The following is a 27,061-nucleotide window of genomic DNA, read 5'->3' as shown; positions in this document are numbered from 1 at the left end:
AGGGAAGCTCTAAACAGCAACATTTTGTACTTCACACCTTTCATCAAAGATACACCTGTTTGCACACCTACTTCCTTACACAGCTAAGAAATTGACAAAAACAAACTAATTATGACTCAAAAAGCATCCCATAGGTGCAGGTAACTTCAGGTAACACTGATTGATAAGCCATGTCCACAGAAGCACCAGAGCTACAGGGCCAAAGCAGAGGACCCATCCCCAAGCAAGAGTACCACCACCTCATCTGTGTCTCTACTGTCAGCCAAGAGCACCAGCATGTTCAGCCAGGGACCTGCGGTGCACAGACATCAATGATGGCCCATTGCATGGAATGGATGAGAGTCCCTGGGAAGGCTGAGTGCTGAGAGCAGCCACACCTGATACAGGGAATGAGGCAACAAGTCCCTTCAGTGGGAAAGAAAGGATAACACAGCCCGCCTTTCCAGACTTTCTTCTTTTGCCTATTGCCTTCCCCTTCTATTCTTTCCATCTATTGACAATTAAAACTGCTCTCTCACTCGTATTCTCCTCTATCTAAGTGTCCCCCACCCATCACCCTTCCTTGTTACCTATACTCTTAACATGTAATGTGTGCCCCCATGCACACAGGTACACAACTGTCTTCATTTCTCTTTCCCCTTCCTTCAATACCACATTACCTAGATCTGCCCTACTTCTCTCACTAAACATTGATCTTGGAGGGTAGCATAGCTGCCACCCTTCCCTGACCTGCAAACTCATCTATTATTCACTAGTTACCCCATCGTCCATCACCTCTGATGACCACCCTACGTAACTAAAGACAGCATAGGACTTCTATAATCATCTCATAATAAGCCACCAGGACTGCCAGACCTCAATGTTGTGGTTCTGCAGCCAAGCTTCTACACCCTGAGTGGAGAAAAGGGCTGCATGCTGCGTCTTGAGCACTGGAACTGAAAGTTTGAACAATGCCATATTGTCTAGTAACTAGAAAATGCATGACAACCTATCTACTGCCTTGTCTTAAGTAATTTTTGAGAAATTCCCAACTAAAACAACCAAAAACTTGACCACCGATGCATAAATCCCAAGGAAGAAACACAAAATCTAAGAAAAGCTAAAGCATATGCCAACAACTCCACAGTAAAGGACTTCAGTGAGAGTGAAGAGAAATAAATTACATGCAAAGAATTTAAAAATTTCTAAAACATAGGTATACCTTTGACCTTGCATACCATTCTTGGACATATATTTGAAAAAATACATAAATATGCATGCTCATGTTTATGACAACTGCTCATAAGAGCCAAACTGTAGAATTACCCAAGATATTCAACAACAAAAAAAAATGGTTAAAGTATATCTACATGTACCTACGTACATCTACACCTTGGAATATCACTCAGTCATGAATTAATATGAAATTATTCACCTGTAGGAAATTAGATAGATTGAAACTGAAGACCATCATATTGATGAGGATCAATAATGATCAAGAAAGCTAAAAAAAAATCAAAAAACCAGAAAACTCAATATGAACAAACTCAAAGACAAACAGCCTGTTTTCCCACAGACAGACAGACAGACAGACAGACAGAGACATTTTCCTTGATTGGGCTACTTACCAATGAAGCAACTGTATATGTATATTTATTTATACCAAAGAGCTATTCCTTGTGTAGACTGTTTTAAATAATGGAAAGATTTTCTTCTGTCTTGTCACTCTTGCTGAGTATATTCAATTTACCAGTAGTTATAATTTTACATTTGACTTACTAAAGTGCACAATTTTCTCAGAATGTAATGGCATCCTTTTTTTCCTAATAAGCAATGACCTTTTTTTTCTCTTTCTTTAAAGCTAATACTGCAACATGACAAACAATTCGCTTTTCATGATGTACATTTAGGTGGCCTGTCACAAACTGGCATATACAGAGGCCAAAGGCTGCCATAGAACACCTCCTGCAAGAGCTCAGAAAAATTAAAACAGCAGCACTCACTATGGTGCTTCCCTATCTGCACCTACTCTGTGAATAATCATCACATACTGACTCAGAAAGTACTTTGGTTTGTACCCATAAAGGTCTCCTCTTTAGCTGAGATCTGTTCCTAGCTTCTTGTAGTTACTTGCAATCTCGGAACCCAAGAAATCATAGCCTTAGCCCTAAATAAAAAGCATTAACCCCAATAACAACATGTGAAGTTTTTCATTTCCTTTTCTCAAGTTTTTCTTTCATGATATACTTTCTGTGCCCTTTAATGTAAGATATGTTAACAACACTTATACCAAAGTAACTGAGAATGTGTAACTTTCTCTGTGTTAGTAAAGAAGCATGTCTCATGATTATACCTATCCAAAGAGGTATGTGTTATTCCTGTAGTCTGGCTATGTCATTTTTCTCAAAAGAAGACTAACAATATGTATATTAGCCATTCAAAAACTGTCCTAGAATATCACATTACAATATAAAACTGAATCATCATGTGGATATCTGTGTGCAATCTTTTTTTTTTGGGGGGGGGGTCCGGTTGTGGGGCCTGAACTCTGGGCCTGGGTGTTGTCCCTCAGCTCTTCAGCTCAAGGCTAGCACTCTACCACTTGAGCCACAACACCTTCTTCCAGCTTTTTTTTTCTGCTTATGTGGTGCTAAGGAATCAAACCCAGGGCCTCAGGCATGCAAGGCAAGCGCTCTACCACTGAGCTACCTTCCCAGCCCTCTGTGTGCAATCTTTTCTGCCTATCTTTTCTTGCACTGAGCAAGATTTATTCAACATGTTGATCATGGTTTATCCAATCTGTTCCATTTTACAGATGCCAGTCCAATGGTCACCAAACTGGGAAGAAGGCATAAGAGAGCTGAGTGAACTGCAACTATTTAAAACACTGAACAGATTAGCTAAGCACTATTCCTATCTGGGATAGTCAAGGTGCTTTACAGTGAGTTATAAACTAGAATTGTAATAAGCGATTCATAAGCAACATATTAGCTTTTAGGGACCTACTTTCTCCTTTAGTAAGGAAAGACTTGGCTGGCACTCCAAGTTTTTTCCTCTATATTCTTCTAACAACAGTTCAGACTTTTTAGCTTATAGAGCCATACATACCCTAACTGAAGGTAAATGCTAAGGCCTTCAGTTAACAATCACTATAGAATAATACAGTCAGGTCTAATAGTCTGCCCTGTAACCATGTCCAAAATCAAGATAGTAGAGATCCTGAATAAATTAGGTTAGACATGAAGAGTGACCAATGAGGGCTAGAATTTTAATCACTACTTAAAATATGGATCCTAGAAGTGGTATTCAATTTTCCAATTAACTGATACCAAATCAAATAAATTTTAACTTGATTGATAGTACTGACAGAAAGGGAAATTATTCCAGACTAGGAGGACATGTGTGTGTGTACACAGGCACTCTTAAACCAGACTATGAAGTAGTACCAAAAATGTGACTATCTTCCTAACACCAAAAACTCAATTTCACCATTTTAAAATGTTTGAAAGCAAAACCATCTAGGAACAGGTACTAAAACAATCATTTATTATTCATTTCATAAATATCTGTGTACTTAGTATGACCCAATGTTGACTTTAATATGCAAAGTAATTTGTATCACAAAATTATAAAACTCTCTATTCAGATTATGTAGAGATAGGAAGATAACTGTAGGGTTACTCAGCATGTGCTCTAGAAACAGGCTATGAGTAACATCTCAAATAGCCCAAAAGAGAAGATCCTATCACAGGACTTATCTTCTTATACAATATGTAATATTTATAGTTTAAAATTATTATTTCCTAATATAATGCAAGAATAAACTTAGGGGTCAAAGAATATAACTCAGATCTGGGTATGGTAGACTTTACCTATAATCTGAGCACTCAAGAGGCTGAGGCAGTAGGATGGTGAGTTCAAGGTCGGTGAAGCTACATAGTAAGACCCAATCTAAAAAATAAGACTGAAGGAAGGGAGGGTAAGGAGTGGAGCAACAGCTGAGGAGAAGGAAAGGGAGAAAGAGAGAGGAGGAAAGAAAAAACTTGCCTTATCAGGAAAAAATTGAAACAATTTGAGATGCATCGTCAAGTTACCTTTCTTCCTTGAAATATTTTAAAGCTTCGTAACTGACAGTCAAAGAATTATTTTCCATGAGTATGCAAATGAACTTTGTCTAATGGTGGTCTAACGGATTTCCCTCTCTCCCAAAAAGAAACAGATTTCAACTCCTAACGGGAGCATGTCCATTTTCCTACTGGCTTCCTAGTATGTCTGCCTTTTCAGTCTTTAACCTTTTTATAGCATGTGTCTGATTCTGTTACGTATTATCTTTGGCATATAATCATGTATATTTGTATGAGTCATGGTTTTGTTTTTTGAACAAAATATCCTTAAATTTCACCATACACAATGAATCAGAATTTGAAGTTTCTGTAGCTCTACAGGGTCTCAAACAAGGCTCCTTCCAGCACGCTACAACTGAGTACTCTCCTCCCCACATGGCTGCAACATTTTCTACAGTGCACCTGATGAATTGTGCTGGAACATCCATCTTCTAACTTCTTAACACATCCCTAATTCCGAAACTTCCTGCAAACATAATCAAGCCTAATTCAAATCAAGTTCAATTAGGAAGACTCTGATAACTAAAATGCATGGTTACAGTGAATAAGAAATATATGAAAACCCAGTTTGGCTTCTTTGGTTACTATTCTTTTGTGCTACATTAAGTTCCTCCTCCGCTGACCTCATCTTTTTGAAAAAAATTGCAGGTAGTTTCTGTTGAATTAGATTAATACCTAGTGACTAGTACTTAAAGCAACACACTGGAAACTAGTAGTAAATTTCATTCTGATATAAAATATCCAAAATTATAATAGGCCACAGATATGATAATCAACTCACAGGAAACTTATAAAATCTTTCATTTTAAAAGTAGGAAAGAGAATTCTAGAGAGGGGGACCAAGATGGCGACGGGGCAGTAGGGAAACGCCACAGCTCTCTCCAACCAAAAAGAGAGTTCGAGTTCCAACCTTTAATCTCCCCAAGAGACCGACAACAACAAAAAGACGAACACTCAGAGAAAAACCAGAGGTGGAAAATAACAAAAAAAAGAAAGAGAGGAAAAGAAGAATTTCAGAACAGAGAAGAGCGAAGACCCCTCCCCCAACCTTTACTGGCCGCGCGGCAGTGCGCCAAGCCGCCGGCCAGCAGGCCCGGCGGGGGCTGCCGGAGCCACAGAGACACAGGGGGCTGCTTGCAGATCACCAGGTACCGGATTGCAGAACAGCGGATCGCCAGGAACAGAGAAACCTACCAGCCGGGAGTCTCCAGGAGGATCCCACCCCACCCATCACTCTCCACCGGAGCGGAGAGGCTCCATCCCGCCAAAGCCGCCCGGCACCAGCAGCGCCACAAAGGGACCTGTCCGCAGACCACCCGCCCAATCGCGATCGCAACGACCCGGCGGGGGGCCGTCCAACCCAGCCCGCAACCACCCCAACTGAACTCGGACTGCAACAACAACTGACGACCTACAGGGTGAGTACCCATCAGGGGACAGGGAATCCATCAAGGGAGACCAGAGCTGGAGGGAATCCCCAGACCCTGACCTAGACTCCCTACCCCAACACCCGGACCACAGGACCCACTAAAACTGGGAACTGTTCGAGAGCTCCACCAGCTGGTGGAGCACACTCTGCTGGCCAGGCCAGAGCAAGAGCGCCCCTGGAAGGGAGCTTAAATGCTCAAGCCAGGAACAGTGCCCCTGGGTCAAGACTACCAACAGTAGAAGAAATTTGAACTGTGTCCTCCAGGCTGCATAACCAAGGTGGTATACACATTAGCACAGGCCTAACGAGCGCGCTCCAGGCTGGGGCCGGAACCAGGCCAGGGGACCGGCGCCTGAACAAAGCAAAAAGGGTCAGAAGTGGGGCTGTGGCTCAAATGGTAGGGTGCCAGCCCTGAGCTGAAGAGCTGAGGGACAGCACCCAAACCTAGAGTTCAAGCCCACAACCAGCCCAAAACAAACAAACAAAAACACATCAGGAGCCCATAGCAGACTCCAGTATTTGGGAGAGTGCATCCAGAGCATCTGATCTTCCCAAGAGCACCCGCAGGAGCAAACACAAGCAGTCTAGGCTGCTCAACCCTTCCAAAGGCGGGAATTGCTACAGCAGAGAGCTGAGAATCCTAAGTGAATAGCAGCTGGAAATAGGCTCCCAACAGAATCCAGATCAGGCACAGACTCTCTCTACCAATACAGAATCAGCAACCAAGCAAAGACAGACACACCAAAACAAGATTGAAGAGCAGTCTCCTGAACCCCCATGCGAAAATCACAGAGAAAAATCACAAGGTTTACCACTACCCAGGACAGCAAGCTCACCTCAAAAGCCAGCAGCCACGCAGGGGAGAGCCCCAGTGGGAGCAAAGCAGGAATGGAAGACAAAAACTACATCCAAGGGTTGCTGGAGGCAATGACTCAAGAAATAAAGCGAGAAATGGATCAGAAATTGAAAGAGCACAAGGATGAACTATCAAAAGATATACAGGATATCAAACAAAAATTGGATGCAAAAATAGAAGCTGCACAAACCTCAGTAAGAAGTGAGATAAACGCCAAATTAGAGGTAATGCATACTGATCTCACCTCATTGAGAGGTGAGATCAGTACTCTGAGAACCAACATTGAATCCATAAAGGGATCCATTTCCACCATGCAAACCACAATAGAAGCCACGGTCAACAGAGTGAATGAAATGTCAGATACAGAAGACAGAATACACCAACTGGACCAAAAAGTGACAGATATGGAAAAATCACTCAAATTAAACCAAAGGGAAATTCAAGAGCAAGCAGATAATGCTAAAAAATTTAACCTTCGCATAATCGGAGTGGACGAAGGTGAGGAATTCCAGAGCAAGGGAATGCAACACCTATTTAACAAGATAGTCAATGAAAATTTTCCCCACCTCAAAAACGACCATCTTAACTACATCACAAAAGCTTATCGAACACCCAACAAGCAAGATCCCAGGAGAAACACTTCTAGGCACATAATAGTAACAATGATGGATCTGAATAATAAGGAAACAATCCTGCATGCAGCAAAAATGAAGAAGGAGCTATACTACAACGGGAAAAAAATTAGAATCACTGCAGATCTCTCCACACAAACAATGAATGCAAGAAAAGCCTGGGAAAGCACCATACGAGCCCTGAGAGCCAATAACTGCCAACCCAGACTGATATACCCGGCAAAGCTAGCATTCACATTCGATGGAGAACTGAAAACTTTTAATAGCAAAGAAAAACTAAATGAATACATAAACATTAAGCCAGCATTACAAAGAATTCTAAGAGGGGGGACACAACCTGAAGAAAGCAACCAGGAACTGGGACCTGCCCCAAACAGGCATTACTCAAAGTCTAACTGAGCAAGCACAGGAAGAAAGGAAAGAAGAAAAACTTAGGAAAACGGAATGGCAGGGACAACAATGCATCTCTCTATACTTTCTCTTAATATAAATGGGCTGAATTCGCCAATTAAAAGAAAACGAACTGAGGACTGGATCAGAAAACAAGACCCATCCATCTGTTGCCTTCAGGAGACCCACCTCTCAGCCAAACATACAAACAAACTCAGAGTGAAGGGGTGGAAAAGGATCTACCAATCAAATTCCCCCAATAAGAAAGCAGGTGTAGCTATCCTGATATCTGACAAAATAAACTTTTCATTAAAATCAGTACAGAAAGACAAGGACGGACACTACATATTAATAAAGGGAACAATCCAAGAGGAGGATATAACCATCATCAACTTATATGCCCCAAATATTGGTGCACCCAGATATGTTAAACAAATGCTCTCAAACTTACAGCATAAAATAGATCCCAATACGATAATACTAGGAGACTTTAACACGCCACTCTCACCAAAGGACAGGACTACCAACCAGAGGATTGGCAAAGAAGCTACCGAATTAAGTGAGGCCATACTTCAAGCGGAATTAACTGACATCTACCGAGTATTTCACCCTAAAACAACACAGTACACATTCTTCTCAGCAGCTCATGGAACTTTCTCCAAAATAGACCATATCATAGTTCATGCAAGGAACTTAAGCAAATACAAAGGGATCGACATAATCCCCTGTATCCTATCTGACCACAGTGGAATCAAGCTAGCTCTCAATAACAAAGCATACCGCAGAAATTTCTCTAATACATGGAAATTGAACAGCACACTCCTTAACAAGGCCTGGGTAACAGAAGAGATCAGAGAAGAAATAAAGCATTTCCTACAACTCAATGAAAATGAAAACACCTCACAAAGAAACTTGTGGGACACAGCAAAAGCAGTCCTGAGGGGCAAATTTATTGCCCTCAGTGCCCACATCAAGAGAATGGAGACAGACCAAGTAAATAATCTCATGTTGCAACTAAAACAGCTAGAAAAACAAGAAAAAATGGGAGCTAAAGCTACTAGACGAAGCCAGATAACCAAATTGAGAGCAGAGATTAACCAATTAGAAAATCAGAAAACCATAACCAAAATAAACCAAACAAAAAGCTGGTTCTTTGAAAAAATAAACAAAATTGATGGCCCGTTGGCAAGATTAATTAAAAAAAGAAGAGAGGAAACCCATATAAATAGGATTAGGGATGCCACGGGAAACATCACAACACGTACCCAAGATATCCAAACAATTCTAACAGACTACTTTCAAAAGCTATACTCTCTAAAGGAAGAAAATCTGGCGGAAATGGATGCATTTTTAGAGAAATACAAGTTACCCAAACTGAGCAAAGAAGAAGTTAACCAATTAAATAAGCCAATATCCTATAATGAGATACAGGAAGCTATCAAAAGTCTTCCAACAAAAAAAAGCCCAGGACCAGATGGATTCACAGCAGAATTCTATAAGACCTTTAAAGAAGAACTAATACCCATACTCCTCAAGCTCTTCAGAGAAACAGAGAAGGAGGGAGCTATCCCAAACTCATTCTACGAAGCCAATATCACACTCATCCCCAAACCAGGCAAAGACCCAACCAAAAAGGAGAATTACAGGCCAATCTCCTTGATGAACACAGATGCAAAGATCCTTAACAAGATTCTAGCTAACAGAATCCAGAAACACATAAAAAAAATAATACACTATGATCAGGTAGGCTTCATCCCAGAGACACAGGGATGGTTTAACATACGTAAGTCAATAAATGTAATCCAGCATATCAACAGAGCCAAGGTCAAGAATCACATGATTATCGCCACAGATGCAGAAAAGGCCTTTGATAAAATTCAACATTCATTCATGCTAAAAGCTCTGGAGAAAATAGGAATAGAAGGAACATTTCTAAAAACAATAAAAGCCATTTATGACAGACCAATAGCCAATATTATACTTAATGGGGAAAAGCTACAACCAATCCTCCTAAAAACAGGAACAAGGCAAGGATGTCCACTGTCTCCATTCCTCTTCAATATAGTCCTAGAACCCTTAGCCAGGGCAATAAGGCAAGAAAAAGACATTAAAGGGATCCGCATAGGGAAAGAAGAAGTGAAACTATCGCTTTTTGCAGACGACATGATACTGTACCTCCACAATCCCAAAAACTCCATCCCCAAACTTTTAGAAATCATAAGTCACTTCGGCAAAATAGCAGGATACAAAATAAACCCACAAAAATCAGTTGCCTTCCTATACACTGATAACGCACAGGAAGAGAGGGAAATAAAGGGAGCAACCCCATTCACAATAACCTCCCAAAAAATAAAATATTTAGGAATTAACCTAACCAAAGATGTAAAAGAACTATTTAATGAGAACTATAAAAAGTTAAAGAAAGAAATTGCAGAAGACACTAGGAAATGGAAAGACCTCCCATGCTCCTGGATAGGCCGACTTAATATAGTAAAGATGGTGATACTTCCAAAACTAATATACAAATTCAATGCAATTCCTATTAAAATCCCAATGACGTACATCACTGAAATACAGAAAACAGTCCAAAAATTTATATGGAACAACAAAAGACCTAGAATAGCCAAAACAATTCTAGGGGATAAAGACAATATGGGAGGGCTATCCATGCCGAACTTCAAACTCTACTACAGAGCTATAATCACAAAAACAGCATGGTACTGGCACAAAAACAGACCCGAAGACCAATGGAACAGAATAGAAGATCCAGATATAAATCCACAGGCCTACAGCCAGCTGATATTCGACAAAGGAGCCAAAGACATACAATGGAAGAAACACAGCCTCTTCAACCGCTGGTGCTGGGAAAACTGGGCAGCCACATGCAGAAAACTAAAAGTGGACCCCAGCCTATCACCATGCACCAACATCAACTCAAAATGGATTAAAGACCTTAACATTAAACCTGAATCTCTGAAACTACTGCAGGACAGAGTAGGAGAGACACTTGAACTAATAGGCACAGGAAGGAACTTCCTGAACAGAGTCCCAGGGTCACAACAAGTTGGAGAGAGACTCGACAAATGGGACTACCTTAAAATAAAAAGCTTCTGCACAGCTAAATCTATCGCAACTAAGCTAGAAAGACAACCAACTAATTGGGAAAAAATATTTACCAGCAATATATCAGACAAGGGGTTAACATCCCAGGGAACTCAAGAAACTAATCCCTCCCAAACCTAACAAACCAATTACTAAATGGGCAAGGGAACTAAAGAGGGACTTCTCAAATGAAGAAATAAAAATGGCAAAGAAACACATGAGGAAATGTTCATCATCCCTGGTGGTGAAGGAAATGCAAATAAAGACAACCCTGAGATACCACCTTACCCCAGTCAGAATGTCCCACATCCACAAATCAGCCAACGACAAATGCTGGAGGGGATGTGGAGAAAGAGGAACCCTATTACACTGCTGGTGGGAATGTACACTTATACAACCACTTTGGAAAGCAGTCTGGAGGGTCCTTAGAAAGCTAAAGATTGACCTCCCTTACGACCCAGTCATACCACTTCTAGGCATCTACCCTGAACAACAGGAACCAATATACAAGGACACGTGCACCTCCATGTTTATTGCAGCACTGTTCGCAATAGCTAGGATATGGAAACAACCTAGGTGCCCCACCACAGATGAATGGATCCAAAAATTGTGGTATCTATACACAATGGAATATTATGCAGCCATTAGAAATGACAAAATAATGGCATTTGCAGGGAAATGGATGGAGCTAGAAGGAATCATGTTGAGCGAGGTAAGCCAAGAACGAAGAGACAAACGGTACATGGTCTCCCTCATAAGTGGATGCTAAATCCAAAAGGTTAGGTGATATGACAAAACTAACAGGACTTAAGAAACAAAGAACTCCCGCTCATCTGGTTGAACCACTACTAAATATCCTCATGCTGCTGATCACAAATATGGTATATAACATGTGAACACTGTTATATATTACAGACTGTGGTAGACAATTTGCTCCAGGGAAGTTAGAATGAACTTGTGACTTTGAAATTATGTAATCATTTAATCACAATCAAAAAAAAAAAAAGAACCTCGGGGAAGGGAGGGAGGGAGGGGATGGTAGGGGGAAAACAATGGAGGGGGTAACAATGTTCAAGAGGAAGTGTACTCATAACCTCACTCATGTAACTGTAACCCTCTGTATAGTAGCTTTACAATAAAAAAAAAAAATAAAATAAAAAAATAAATAAAAGTAGGAAAGAGGTGTTTGTTTACCTGCTTAACAAAACTGACAATATAGAGCTTCCCTTGCATTCCACGGTGACACATGTTCAAGGTACACTGCTTTCGAACCAAACATTTACCCTCCGCCACTAGTGAAAGGCAACAAGATCTCTTTACAAAGTCTCATCTTTTTCAATAAATTTTGCATGAAAACATGTTCTCCTGGCACAAAGTTGCCTGCTGTCACATTGGAAGTGTGATAAATGTTTAATGAAAACAACACCACACAGCTTGGTGTCAGACAACAGCTATCACACAGTTCTGCTTTGATCCAAACAGACACTTAAAAGGAGTTCTAAGCATGCTCTGCACCACAGAGCTCGTAACCTATATGCAAATAAGGAGAAATTAGCATAAACGACTTCCTGCTGCATGAAGAAGTAAGAGGTAAGGAAAAATATGACAGCCTTTATAAGTATATAACTGCTGTCAAATCTCAGAGTCCAGCTTTCCTAAATCAATTCCAACATCTCCTGCTACTAAGTAGAGAGATAGGGAAAATCAACTTATCTACCTACAGTAACTAAGTACATGAAACTACACTTGAAAAAACTGAAATATCACCAAAGTTAAAGCCACAACTAATATGTACCTATGAGGTATGAATCCTACATGGTCCACAGTCCTTGTCTTATACATACTGCTCTAAAATTTATGGTTTTTTTAAAATTAAACTTATTTATTTCTTTTGTGTATGTGGCACCAAGGAATCCAACTCAGGGCCTCATGCATGTTAGGCAAGCACTCTACCACTAAACCACATTCCTAGCCCAAATATATGGGTTTTTAAGTGTTACTATGCCTATTTTGTAGAACATCGTATACACATAGGGCAATTCTTGACTCTTTTTGAAAGTATAAAGGTTTAGAAACTTACGTAAAGAAAATGAAGAATGCTATAACTCAACCATACCACTCTTCGACATCTACCAAGAACATTACCAGGCAGAATACCGTAAAGACACTTGCACAGCCATGTTCACGGCCACACTATTCACAATAGCCAAGTTGTGGAAACAGCCCAGATGCCATTCAATAGATGAGTGGATCAAAAAAATACAGTACTTGGGGCTAGGAAGGTGGCTCAGTGGTAGAGCGCTTGCCTTGCAAGCCCGAGGCCCTGGGTTCGATTCCTCAGCACCATATAAGCAAAAAGAAAAAAAGCTGGAAGTGGCGTTGTGGCTCAAGTGGTAGAGCGCTAGCCTTGAGCTGAAGAGCTGAGGGACAGCACCTAGGCCCAGAGTTCAGGCCCCACGACTGGATCCAAAAAAAAAAAAAATATATATATATATATATATGTATGTATATGTATACTACTTATACATAATGGAATTTCACTCCTTCTTTAGAAAGAATACAATGTCAATTGCAGGGAAATGGATGGACCTAGAAAAAAACATATTAAGTGAAGTAAGCCAAGCTCAGAGAGACCAAGGGCACATGTTTTCTCTCATATGTGGAAGCCAGATCCAAAATACAAGTGGGTATAATAAATTATACAGGACTATAGGCATTCACACACCGTCAGACTAAAGGAGGTTACAACTGGAGGAGGAATCCAAATGCATAACTCCTCTAAACATTTAAAATATTATTTATTGAAACAAATTCCAGGAAACGGAAACATGGGTTTGGTTGTTGTTATTTTCACTTTTGGTCTCTTTTTGGTCTTTTTAGGAGTGGTGAAGGGGACACAGAAAGAAAAAGAAAGGGTGAACAAATGCAGTCATGGTATTCGATATACACTAAGTGGAAAACACACTGTGCAACTGGTGGGCAGTGACGGAAGGGAGAAACTGGGGAAAGCAAAGGAAAGGTGACATTGTCCAAAAAAGAAATGCACTCATTACTTGACTTATGAAATGTCAATCTTCTGTACACTTTAATAATAACAATAAAATTATATTTAAAGAAAATAGGAGGAGGAATGGATAAACTTACTTCCAAATGTGAGAGAAATAACAAAAAATATATATATTTAAAGAAGAGGAGGAATGTATAAACTTAAATTCAAATCTGAGAGAAAAGAATTCCAGAAATGTTGGGTCCAGTTCTTAGAGCAGATTCAATTACTGGAGGCCTCTAAGAAACAACGAGAGTGAAAGCATTTCTGAGTGGCAGGCCAGAGTAGAAGCCATGCTCAGGAACGCTGCTCCCTACACTCCTAAGGAATACTAACATCATTCAAATTAAGGAGAAAGAATTCCGGTACATGTTCAGCTAATTTGTGTTGTTTTAACAGAAAACCACAGTACTGGTAATTTATAATGAATAGAACTTTCTCATCACAGTTCTGGAGGCTCGCAGGCAAAGACTGAACACCAGCATCTACCAGGGCCTTCTTTGTTATCACATGGAAAAAGAAGAAATTGGTGGGGGAAGACAAACACATCCTTTTCTAAAAGAAATCCACTGTACAATAAATAACAATTTTACTCCCACCATGACAGGAACCCACTCATGGCCTAATCCCCTTTTCAAAGGTGCCACCTCCAACACCACTGCCTTGAAGTAGCACATGAATTTGGATGGGGACACCTACAAACTAAAGCGGTAGTCAGTAACTGCTATAAATCCAAATTTCCTGACTGGTGATCTAAATCATGAGTGAAAACAGATTTAAATCAAATCCATCCAAATTCTACACTCAGAATAAATTGTAAAATGTCACTGATGGCTACTTGCATATTCATTCTCAACTAATTTTTCAAGTCCGTAAAAAATGTTCCATAGTAGTTGACTGTGGCTAAAGACATTCTTAAAGACATTCTTACATAATAATCCATAGAAGATTCATCATTATACCATGCTGCAATTATGAGACTGCATGACAAATTTTATTTCTGATAATTGACTTTCAGTAATAGGTTAGCAAAAAAAAGAAGTGTCTGATTTTAATTTCAAAACTGTTATTATGGTGAATAAGGGTGAATATGGTCTATGTAGTTTGTTTATATATAGGAAAATGAAACAATGAAAGCTTTTGAAATTGTTTTAAGAGGAGGAGACAGGAGTAAGGGAGAGTCTTGGAGGTAAGATTGGAGTATATTTTTACATGTGTGAAATGTCACAATGAACTCCCCTTGCACAAATAAATTATGCTATATGAATAGGAAATGTTTCTCTCTTCATTGAATTATCACAGTAAAACTTCCTTAAACTTTTAACAAATGCCAAAAAATATTATTACATAACAAGAAAAATAAACTTAAAAAAACAAAACATTCTAAGACATTCTGTGAATGAAATAAAGGAATAAAATTATTTCTAGAACAAAGGAAGATATTATAAATATATAAAAAATTACTGTGGTATGGCTGGGAATATGGCTTAGTGGTAGAGTGCTTGCCTCCATGCATGAAGCCCTGGGTTCAATTCCTCAGTACCACATAAACAGAAAAAGCCAGAAATGGCTCAAGTGGTAGAACTCCAGTCTTGAGCAAAAAAGCTCAAGGACAATACCCAGTCCCTGAGTTCAAGCCCCAGGACTGGCAAAAAAAAAAATTATTGTGGTAAATGCATATGCTGATCTTTTAAAAACTAAAAAGATGGTGCATGGCTTAGTTGTAGTGTACCTAGCAAGCACACGGCCCTGGACCAGAGTTCAAACCACAGCTCCACACACAGACATAAAAATATTTACATATTCAGGGGCTGGGAAGGTGGCTCAGTGGTAGAGTGCTTGCCTTGCATGCATGAGGCCCTGGGTTCAATTCCTTAGCACCACATAAGCAGAAAAAAAAAAAAGACGGAAGTGGTGATGTGGCTCAAGTGGTAGAGCGCTAGCCTTGAGCTGAAGAGCTGAGGGACAGCGCCAGGCCCAGAGTTCAAGCCCCACAACCAACCAAAAAAAAAAAAAAAAATTTACATATTCAACACTTACATGTATACATAACATTTACATATATTTACATTTGTATACAACAGATATACACATATATATAGACATATATATTATATATATGTGGTAAATGTTGATACTTCTGCTGTTAAGGCAATTCAGCCACAAGGCTGGGAAAGGAAAATGCTCACAGAAACAAAACACACTTCAAATATTGCTATGGACTACATAGTCATCACTGCATTGCAGCTGCTTCAGCTTACCCACGTTTGATGTTGTGCAATTCCTTGTCCTTGGCTTTTTCCTTCTCCTTTTCTCTCTTCTCTTTGTCTCTGCCTTTACGACGGTCTCTGTCCCGGGATCGACTTCGAGTCCTTCTATGGCTGGACCGTTCACTGCTTCGACTGTGGGAACGCGGACGAGGTCTTGACCTGGACCTACAGTAAGCAGATTTTATTAAATGGAGTTAGTTACGTTTTAAAAAGTAAATATGCATTTTATTTATTTGAAAGAAATACTTAGTTTTAGTTACAGATTCAGAAATCAGGTGTGCAAAGCAAGTACCTGAACATGATTCTTCATGACTGAGTACTCTCAGTATACATGATATATATGATATGAGATATGTATGTGTGTATATGTGTGTGTGTGTGATATATGAGAAGATACATGCTGACAACTGTGCAAGAAATTCAAGTTCAATCAAAAGCATCTACAAGTGGAAGGGTTTGTTTATTTGGTTTTGTTTGTTTTTAAGAGATGGTCTCATTGCATTGCTCGTGTTGGTCTTGAATTTCTGGGCTGAAGAAGTCCACCAGCCTCAGTCTTCCTAGTAACTAAAACTCTAGACATGTTTAGCAACAAGTAGAAGTCTTCCTTCCTTCCTTTCTCTCTCTCTCTCTCTTTCTCTCTCTCTCTCTCTCTTTCTTTTTTTTTTTTTTTTTGTCAGCTATGGGGCTTGAACTAAGGGCCTGAATGCTGTCTCTGAGTTCTTTTGTTCAAGGCTAGCATTATACCACTTTAAGCCACAGCTCCACTTCTGGTTTTCTGGTGGTTAATTGGAGATAAAAGTCTCCCAGACTTTCCTGCATGGCTGGCTTTGTAACAGTGATCCTCAGATCTCAGCCTCCTGAGAAGCTAGATTACAGGTGTGAGCCACTTGACCTGGCTTCAAGTAGAAGTCTTAAAGGTTCAAATTAAGTCTTAGTTATTCAAGTCTCCTCACATAATATAACCAATCAGAACCACGTATTGCAATTGGTAAAGACAGAGCTCTCTCTAGCCCTATAATTTCTGCTTTCTTATTCAATCTATTTTAAAATTTATAATTACTCCAATACAACCATTCACTGTATCCTATTATTGAGTAGGATACATTATATGCTAAGAAGTTATGATTTCACATTCTGGTTACAGCTCTAACAAGAAAACCCCATACTAGGCTGACATGCTTACAGACATCTATTCCAAACAAGTCAGGAAGGCACTGGGAAGTGACCAAAAGCAGGGAGATTTTGTAGAGGGTCTACACCTAGAAGAAGGAAAGTATAACAAGAAAGTTGTCAATTTTACCAGCTCTACTCTGAGAGTAAGTCCAGGTCTGTACCATACTGAACAGCTATACCTCTAACTGAAAACCTTCAGATTTTTGAAGCCCCAAAGCACAGACCAAGTGTAACCTTAGCAACAGGTCAGTTACAGGATATTCCTCTAACAGAGGGCAAAGGAAGACCCAAAAAATGTCTATAAAAATGAAATTCAAATCTCTGGCTGAATGCACCAGAGTAATTCACAATAGCCAAATTACAGAGTCAGTCCTGGTGGCCATTACTGGATAAAGAAAATGGGATTTATATAGAAAATAGACTATTATTCTGCTATAAATAACAAAACTATTTCATTTGTAAAAAAAAAAAAAAAAAGCAGAATTGTTATCATTTTAAGAAAACTAAGCCAAACTCAGAAAGACAAATACTGCTTGTTTTCTGTCATTTGTGGATTCTAGACCAAATATATCTAATACATATATATACACGCATATATAGACCATAAATATATTATGCATGTTTTTAACATATATATGTGAATGTAAATGCATAACTGTTTATGAAGAAATCAGGAAGAGATCAAGAGGGTAACAGGGAGATGAATATGAATATGCTACATGCTATATGAAAATAGAAGCTAAAATTGCAAGAAAAAATGCTGGGTACCAATAGTGCACACCTGTAATCCTAGCTACTCAGGAGACTGAGATTCTGAAAATTGTGATTTGAAGCCAGCTCAGGCAGGAAAGCCCATGAGACTCTTATCTCCAATAAACTACTCAGAAAAGGCTGGAAATGGCACTGTGGCTCAAAAGAGAGCGTAAGCCTTGAACACAGAAAAGAATTGTAAAAAAAAAAAAAAAAAAAAGTGGTGATAAGAAAGAATAAAGAGGGTAATATGATCAGTTTATTACACACTCAAACACTGTTGTAAATTAATATACACCAATAAAGTGCTGGTGCTCATGTGGGGTCCCAGAACGCAAATCTGAGGAGGGAAGATGGCAAGTTGGAGGAGCTTGGGCTACACGGTGGCACGCACCATCAACAACAACAAAAAAAACTACCATTATCAAGAAAACTAACAATAGCAGGTTCTGGTGTGGATGTGGCCAAAAGAAAACTCTAGTACACTGTTGGTGGGAATGTAAACTTGTTCAACCACTCTGGAAAGCTGTATGGAGGTTCCTCAAAAAATTAAAACAGAACTACCCTATGACCCAGCAATTCCACTCCTGGGCATTTATCCAATAGAGCACAAACAAGAATACACTAAAGGCACCTCCCAAACCATGGTCACTACAGCTCTATTTACCATAGCCAAGATACGCAATCAGCCCAAATGCCCCTCAATAGGTGAATAGATCAAGAAAGTGTGGTATCTACACACAATAGAATCCTATTCATCCATCACAAAGAATGATACTGTACCATTCATAAGGAAATGGAAAGACTTGGAAAGGATTATGTTAAGTGAAATAAGCTAGATCCAGAAAAGCACAGGTTGCATGGTTTCTCTCATTAGTGGGAACTAGATGTGCTTTTAAATCTAGAAGTAAATTCTGGGTAGCACCCAAGCAGTTATAAATTAATTAACTGAAGTATAATAGAGTCTATGAAGCATGCAAATAGTGTGGTTTTTTAGAAAGATTAAGTCAAAGCCTAACAAAAGGAGTACTAGGAAATGGGTACTTGCAAGGGGGGAAGGGGTCAAGAGGAGAGGAGTAGAAAAAGAAACAGGAGAAACGAATAGAACGCAGGCAAGAATGCATGGCATATGCACTGTATATGCCACAGAACTGAGAAAAATACAGGAAGAGGTGGGTAGAAGGTAGGTGAAGATGTTGAAGAGAGGACTCAGATCAAGATGCATTGAATACCTAAGTTTTGTTACAGGGAAAAAAATTCAATACATAATCTAAAAATTACAAAAAGAGAGAAGGGTTGGAGTGGGAGAGGAGGGTGGGAATATTAAAAGGCGTGACATAGATCAAAAGGCACTGCATTCATAAACTGTTCTGTTGAATGGCAACTCCTTTGGACCTGAAGAAAATAAAAATATATTTTAAAAAGTCCATGATTGAATCTGAAGACTCAGTTTCAGATGTTTACTGAAGAAAAAGGACTGGTTATAAGAAAGGAAAGCGCCTCAGGGATTCAAGGACTCAGTCTAGCCTATGTATTTACTCCCAGAGGTAATGAAAATAAAGGATGGTGCAGAACACAATTTACCTTGTGGCCAAATACCTTACAAATTTATTGCAAGACAATCTTATAGATTCTAGAAGTCCAGCCAAACTCTAAAGAAGATAGATATGAAGAAGACCATGAATAGGAATGTCATGGCCAAACTGATAAAATGAAAGAAGAGAAATCTTGAAAGTAACAGAGAAGCAAGTATAAAAATGGAACAATGAACCTCTTGAGATGGTCTGAGGAAGTAGGGAAGTGGAAGGGAGAGGGGGCAACAGTTGGAATACAATGTACACATGCAGGGAAATGTTACAACGAAATCCCTTGTATATTTAATGTACACTTATAATAAAAAAAAAATTGGGGGCTGGGAATGTGGCTTAGTGGTAGAGTGTTTGCCTAGTATGCATGAAACCCTGGGTTGATTCCTCAGTACCACATAAACAAAAAGCTGGAAGTGGCACTATGACTCAAGTGATAGTGTGCTATCCTTGAGCAAAAAAAATAAAATAAATAAATTGGCAAAAACAATATATTACAAATAAAGGATTGATTAATTGTTGCTGGCTTATCTTAAATTAAGGAGAGAGAGTTGGAAGAAAATCTTAACATGATGAAGAAAAATAAAACCAGCCCAAATCTGTATTCAGCAAAATCATCCCTCAAGAATGGGCCGGAAGCTGGGGCCAAGTGCCAAGTGGCTCACATCTGGAATCATAGCTGCTCAGCTGGCTGAAGCTGAGGGTCCCATTTCAAAGTCAGCTCAGGCAGAAAAAGGCTGTGCAATTCTTATTGCCAAATAACTACCAGAAAACCAGAAGTGGTAGGGTGCTAGCCTTGAGCAAAAAGAGTTCAGGGAAGGGTTCAGGCCCTGAGTTCATGTCCTACATCCAACAAAAAAAAAGAAAGAAAGGAAGAAAATGGGGTGGTAGAGTGGTGACTGTCTGGCAAATGTGAAGCCTTGGTTTGAGCCTCATAGTAAACAACAACAAATAAAATTTTAAAAATAAAGTATTATCTTTTTTTAGATAGAAGTTAAAAGAAAAAAAAGCAATCATGCTGGAGGCCAGTGACTCATGTCTATAATCCTAGCTACTCAGGAGGCTGAGATCTGAAGATCATGCCTGGGCAGTAAAGGAAAGTCTATGAGACTCTCATCTCCAATTAACCACAAAAAGACAAGAAGTAGAGTTGTAGCTAAAGTTATAGACCACTAGCCTTGAGTATAAAAGCTTAGAGAGAGTGCCAAGGCCCAGAGTTCAAGCTCTAGGACCAGAGGGAAAAAAAAGCAGTCATCAACAATAGACATAAATTACATTACACAAATTTGTTCAGGCTAGAATGAAATAACAGAGACACAAATTTGCATTTTCAGTAAGGAAAGACCATAGGAAAGTCAAAATATATAGCTAAATATAAAATATGATTATTTCCCTTCATTTAAAATTATACATATACACTCAAAAGTAAAAACTGCAGTGTTTTACCAGAAGGTTTTGGGATTCTACAAGCTCTATCAAGTACAGGACACATAAGTACACCTGTAGTTGTAAGGTTTCAATATTTCATGTTAAGTTGTACAATAATAAACCTAGGTACACTAAGAGTAACGGTACTTTAACGTTGGAACAACTATTTAAACGAAATCAAGGTAACTAAAAAGCTAATACATGAAATTGAAAGTTATAAAAATATTCATTTTCCAAGAGAAGGCTTAAAAGCCTAGAGATACGGGCTGGGAAGGTGGCTCAGTGGTAGAGCACTTGCCTTTCTTGCTTAAGGCCCTGGGTTCGATTCATAAGCACCACATAAGCAAAAAAGAAAAAAGCCGGAACTGGCACTGTGGCTCAAGTGGTAGAGTGCTAGTCTTGAGCTGAAAAGCTGAAGGACAGCATCCAGGCCCAGAGTTCAGGCCCACGACTGGACCCCTCCCCCCAAAAAAAAAAAGCATAGAGATACAAAAAAGATGAGATTAATATGAATAATGAAATAACTAGATCTAATGAAATCAGTAAGTACATTAATTGTTAATGAGTCAAACATTTTATAATGATCAAATGTAATGGATAATTATAAGTACAAAATATCAGCATCCTGACAAAGTTTATTTTTGTTATATTTTTATTATCTTTAAGTAGTCGTACTAAAGAGTGTTCATTCAATAAATCACTCTATAAGTGCAATGCATCTTGATCAGTATTACCCTTTTCATCATTCTCCCCCCCAATCTTAGCCCCCTCAATTTTCTTAATTCCATAGGATACGTATTTAATATTATGACTTCATATTCCCTCCACTTCCTCTATTCATTTGTCTACTTCTCTCCCCATAATTACCCCCTTTCCAGTACCAGTAAGCTGGTATTCATCTTGCTGGATTATGTTAGTTTTTCTAAGGAATTATACGATCTAAATTCTCCCCTACAAACACCATACTTTGGTTAATAGATTTGTGTACACTCATGTACAACCCCATATGTATTTTCTTGTACCTTTATAAATTAGTTCTAAGTTCCACATATGAGAGAAAACATGTGTCCTTTGTCTCTCTGGCCCTGACTTACTTGACTTAACATAATTTTTTCCAGATCTAGCCATTTCTTTGCAAATGACGTATCATTCTTTCTAATGGATGAGTAAAATTCCATTGTGTATGTATAGCATATTTTCTTGATCCTTTGGTCCACTGAGGGGCATCTGGGCTGTTTACATACCTTGGCTATGGTGAGTGGTGAAGCAAGGAACACACTTTTGCAAGTGGCTTTACTATGTCCTGATTTGTAATCTTTTGGCTAAATGCGTACTGCATCATAGATACTTCTATGTTTAGTTTTTTTTTGAAGAAACTCCAGATTGCCTTCCAATGTGGTTGAATTATATTCCCACCAACAGTGTCATAAAGTTCCTTTTCCCTCATCCATGTCAGTTTGTGTTCTTGATGGTGGCCATTCTAACTGGGATGCAAAAGTATCACAGGATCATCTCAGTAGATGCATAAAAAGCCTTTGATAAGATCCAAAATCATCTTATGACAAAAGCTCTAAAGAAGGTTAAAATACAGGGAACATTGCTCAACACAGTAAAGCCTACTGATGATAAACCTACAGCATTTTCCTCTGAAATCAGGGGGGAAAATGAAGGTGTCCACTTTCTCCACCCATATTCAATATAGATAGCACTAGAATTTCTAGGCACAGCAATAAGGCAAGAGAAAGTTTATAAAAGAGATTCAAAAGGGAAAGAAGATGTTTCCCTTCCCATAACCCTTTCTTGCTACCTATACTCTTAACATGTAACTAGAAGGCTGGAAGGTCACTAGTGGTTTTCATGTGTGCCCACATGCACACATGTACACAATTGTCTTCATTTCTCTTTCCCCTTCCTTCAATACCACATTACCTAGATCTGCCCTACTTCTCTCACTAAACATTGATCTTGGAGGGTAGCATAGCTGCCACCCTTTCCTGACCTGCAAACTCATCTATTATTCACTAGTTACCCCATCGTCCATCACCTCTGATGACCACCCTACGTAACTAAAGACAGCATAGGACTTCTATAATCATCTCATAATAAGCCACCAGGACTGCCAGACCTCAACGTTGTGGTTCTGCAGCCGAGCTTCCACAACCTGAGTGGAGAAAAGGGCTGCATGCTGCGTCTTGAGCACTGGAACTGAAAGTTTGAACAATGCCACATGGTCTAGTAACCAGAAAATGCATGACAACCTATCTACTGCCTTGTCTTAAGTAATTTTTGAGAAATTCCCAACTAAAACAACCAAAAATTTGACCACAAATACATAAATCCCACGGAAGAAACAAAAAATCTAAGAAAAGCCAACGCATATGCCAACAACTCCACAGTAAAGGACTTAAGTGAGAAGAGAAATAAATTTCATACAAGGAATTAAATTTTTTTTTAAAAAACCAGTTACAAGGAAGTGAAATTAAGGGATGTATAAGCAGCTGAGTAAATAAAAAGAGCATAAGAGAATACAAACAAGCCTGAATGAAAAAAAAAGACAATGAAGAATACAAGAGAGAAATTCAACGAAGATATAGAAATAGCAAAAACATTCAAATTAAACTCTCCTAAAAGAAACACTCAATAACTGAAATAAAAATTCACTGAAGCCTAGCTAACAGAACAGAGGAAGTTGAGAATAGGGTATCAGCAATTAAAGATAAATCAGAACCCATCAGTCGCTAAGAAAATGGAATAAAACAGGCAATTCCTTTAGAACATCATGAAAAGACCAAACCTATGAATTTCAGATATAGATGAAGGAAAAAAGATACATACTAAACTAAAAGCACAGGTCTATATTAATAGTAAAAAGCCCGCCCCTTTAAGGAAGATCCAGGTAAGCAAGGTTTCCAGAACACTAAACAAGCAAGATCAAAGATATACCAGTAGACATATAGTAGTTAAAATACTAACAATGCAGAACAATAAAAAAAATATTAAAAGATGTAAAGGAAAATGACAAGTCACATACAAAGGCAAAACCACCAACATAACAGCACATGGAAGGACATAACCCAAGCACTGAAAAGTAACAGTAGTCAACCTAGATGAGTCTATCCAGCAAAGCCATTCTTTATAATTGAGAGAAAAATGAATATCTTCTATGATAAAAGCTGAAAGAATTTAGTTGTCATGAGCACTAAATTAGCACCACCAAAAGATAATTAAGGGAATCTTATGCATAGAAGATGAAGACAATCAAAAAATAGGTTAGACACAGAAAAGAATAAATCCCCCAAGATAGATAAGCAGGAAGACTAGAACAGCAACATCATTACAGCAACAAAATGGCAGAAAATGTGACTTACCTTTCAACATTAACAGTGACTGGATGAGACACATAATGAAGTAAAAATGGCCAATGGGCATGTGAAAAATTGCTCACCTCTAGCCATAAAGAAAATGCAAAGCTTCTTCTTTTCTTAATAAATGTCTAATACCTAAGTGTTGAGTTTATAAAAAGGAGGCAGAACACCTGATGTGATTGGTAGGGGATGGAACTGGTAAGAAGGGGAGGGAGGAAATGATAAAAGGGATGACTCTGATCAAGAAGCATTGTAAACATACTGTAAACATACCTTGTAACTCCCTTTTACAACCACTAGATATTATTCAAATAATATCACTGAATTATTCAAATAATAGTATGTTTGAGTAAATTATTCTTTCTGAGCATCTTTTGCTTGTAGACAAAATGAAAATAGTAAGGACTACCTTACCTTGAAGATTAGACACTCATGGCTAAATGAGTTGTGAGCTAACTGACAAGTGATTGGGTGGAAAAAGCATATACTACAAAGTAGGTAATAAATCTGAATCAAGGGCTGGGAAGGTGGTTCAGTGGTAGAGCGCTTGCCTTGCATGCATGAGGCCCTGGGTTCAATTCCTCAGCACCACATAAGCAAAAAGAAAAAAAGCCAGAAGTGGTGCTATGGCTCAAGTGGTAGAGCGCTAGCCTTGAGCTGAAGAGCTGAGGGACAGAGGCCAGGCCCAGAGTTCAGGCCCACAACCAGACCACCCCCCCCCCAAATAAATAAATAAATAAATCTGAATCAAAAACATGACATATATTTCCCTTATATCATAGGTAATCCAATGAAGAACAGCACTTTGATTTTTTGATAAACCTTTATAAAGTTCTAAGTTTGACATGAGGGTTGAATTTCACTGTAGTTCTTCTGTATAGGAAGCTGATCAATACCCGAGGTCTAAAAAGATACTGCCCCACAGGTAAGCCCCAGCGGGGTCTCCAGTGGGTGGCCATTACCAGGAAGACCACATCATATATCATCTAGCTTTTCAAATCTCTGGAGAGTAAGCAGGGATCTTTGTGGGGACTAAATGGGCCCTACATGTAAGAGCCACAGGCTAAACTGCCACTGTCCCAGAGAAAACAGAGAATGATCACTCTCCTATCATTGCTGCAGCAAAGCTAGACATGTGATTGGCAGAGACTTCTAGAGTTACTACCCAAGGGTCTCCTTAGCACCCCTTAGCACCAATCTCTACTCTGAGCTTATCCAATTAATGGAGGAACTCAACTATCACCAATGCTATCTCATGGTTTTTCCTAAAATGAAGACTCCACTGGAGAAAACATATGCCTTCCATTCTACAAACTATTTTACTTATTATTACTCACCTGCATGCTATGCTCAAAAACTATCTTGTTCGTTATTTATTCTAGGTTATTGTATAAGCAATTCTGTCATTCTAGAATGTTCTCCCATAAATGTTGCTGGTGTGGTTCAATGATAGCAAAAGCTGACTCATCAGTTAGGATACCAATGATGTCAAGTTTAAAATGTAGTAAGTTTTAAGTCTGCTTAGTATGCATTCTAAGCTACTCTGCTTTTTTCTTTCCAAGGTCTTATTCTCCTTATTTCACTCTTCATTCTATAAAAATGGGCACAAGCACAAGAAAATTACTAAAAGGTGTTGAAAATTAATAAGCACAGATGTAAATGAATTAAGCTACTTACTCCTCATTACATTATAGCTTTGTACAAGATCACTCACTGTCTTATACAAATAACAACCCCATTTGCTTTATTACACCTTTACTTACAAGTTTAAAGTGTCTCCATCAAGAGTAAGAGGTTAAGATAACAAAGTTCCTACCCTGACCAAACAAACAAAGAAAAAAAGCCAAAGAAACTACACTTAAATTGAATGTATTTGTCCCTGGTACAGTAAATAAATCTTTCTGATAAATCACTCTAGAAGTCTCTAGAGTACCAAAGCCAATATGGAAATGTATTATAAGCAAAGAACCCTTTGATAAAAAATGTGGCACTCTAGAACACACAATATATAAGCAATAAGTGGACAGCAAGATGTCTTATTATACAGATAAATGCTTTCAATATCTACCGAATAAGAAGAATCACCATAACACCTCTACATAAAATGAATTACTGCCCTCAAAAACCAATTTGTCAAGTTTCTTAATTGGCTAATAACTTCTAAACACATATAATCCAAACAAATACCCTAATATTTTGTCTTTCAAAAAAACAGCTACAATGCTTCAAGTAGACTCTTAAGTTGAACCCCACAAATAAATATAACATTTACCATAAAATAAAACTGTAGTTAAACCTAAATAAAATAATTCTCATTGAATAAAACATGGCTTCCATTCTAGGATGACACTGTGAACATCGAAACCTAAATCTCATCCTATACCAAAACTCAATTAAAACCTTAATAACAACAGAGGAAATTCTTTAAAAGGACATATATTCAATGGACTAAGGGCACTATAGAAAGGATGTATCCACTAGTGATTCAGTAGTAAGAGAAAACTAGGAAAGAGAATGCTAAAGACTCAGGCCTCTTCAGAAAGTAGATGACTTCAAGGATCTGAAGACAACTTGTGATGGTCCATCTTGATGGTCAGCCTGATTGTGTTGAAGCATCTAGCTTATGAAAGCACATCTCTGGACATATCTGTGAGGGCACTTTCAGAGAAGACTAGTGGAGGGGTGGGGAGTGTGGCCCTGAATATGGCTGGCACCCTCCCATAGATGGGAAATCCTGATGGACTAGGGAGGCAGAGGATAAAGGTATCCAGTGTGGGTACTTCCTTTCTCTGCTTCCGGGCTGCCATGATGATATTATGCTCCGCTGTAGTCTCCCTGCTGTGATAAACTATAATCTCTAAAGCTGATTCAAAATAAATCAATCCCTCCCCTTGAAGTCGTTTTTGTAGGTATTTGTCACAGCAACAGAGA

At 38.8% G+C, this 27,061-nt stretch overlaps 1 protein-coding gene across 2 annotated transcripts in view; it reads right to left on the bottom strand.

Annotated features, from left to right (window-relative positions):
- Nucleotides 1-27,061, bottom strand: part of Rsrc1 (arginine and serine rich coiled-coil 1) — a 257,164-nt gene that overhangs the window by 167,774 nt on the left and 62,329 nt on the right. For both annotated transcript variants that reach the window (XM_042685598.1, XM_042685599.1), the window contains exon 4: nucleotides 15,820-15,993. In XM_042685598.1, the coding sequence (XP_042541532.1) occupies nucleotides 15,820-15,993 (174 nt within the window). The remainder of the gene's footprint in view (nucleotides 1-15,819; nucleotides 15,994-27,061) is intronic.

The sequence above is a fragment of the Dipodomys spectabilis genome, unplaced genomic scaffold (genome assembly GCF_019054845.1).
Source record: "Dipodomys spectabilis isolate Male_0828 unplaced genomic scaffold, ASM1905484v1 ptg000095l, whole genome shotgun sequence".
Taxonomy (NCBI): domain Eukaryota; kingdom Metazoa; phylum Chordata; class Mammalia; order Rodentia; family Heteromyidae; genus Dipodomys; species Dipodomys spectabilis.
Note: the sequence above shows the minus strand (reverse complement) of the source record. Positions and strands in the feature narration are given on the sequence as shown.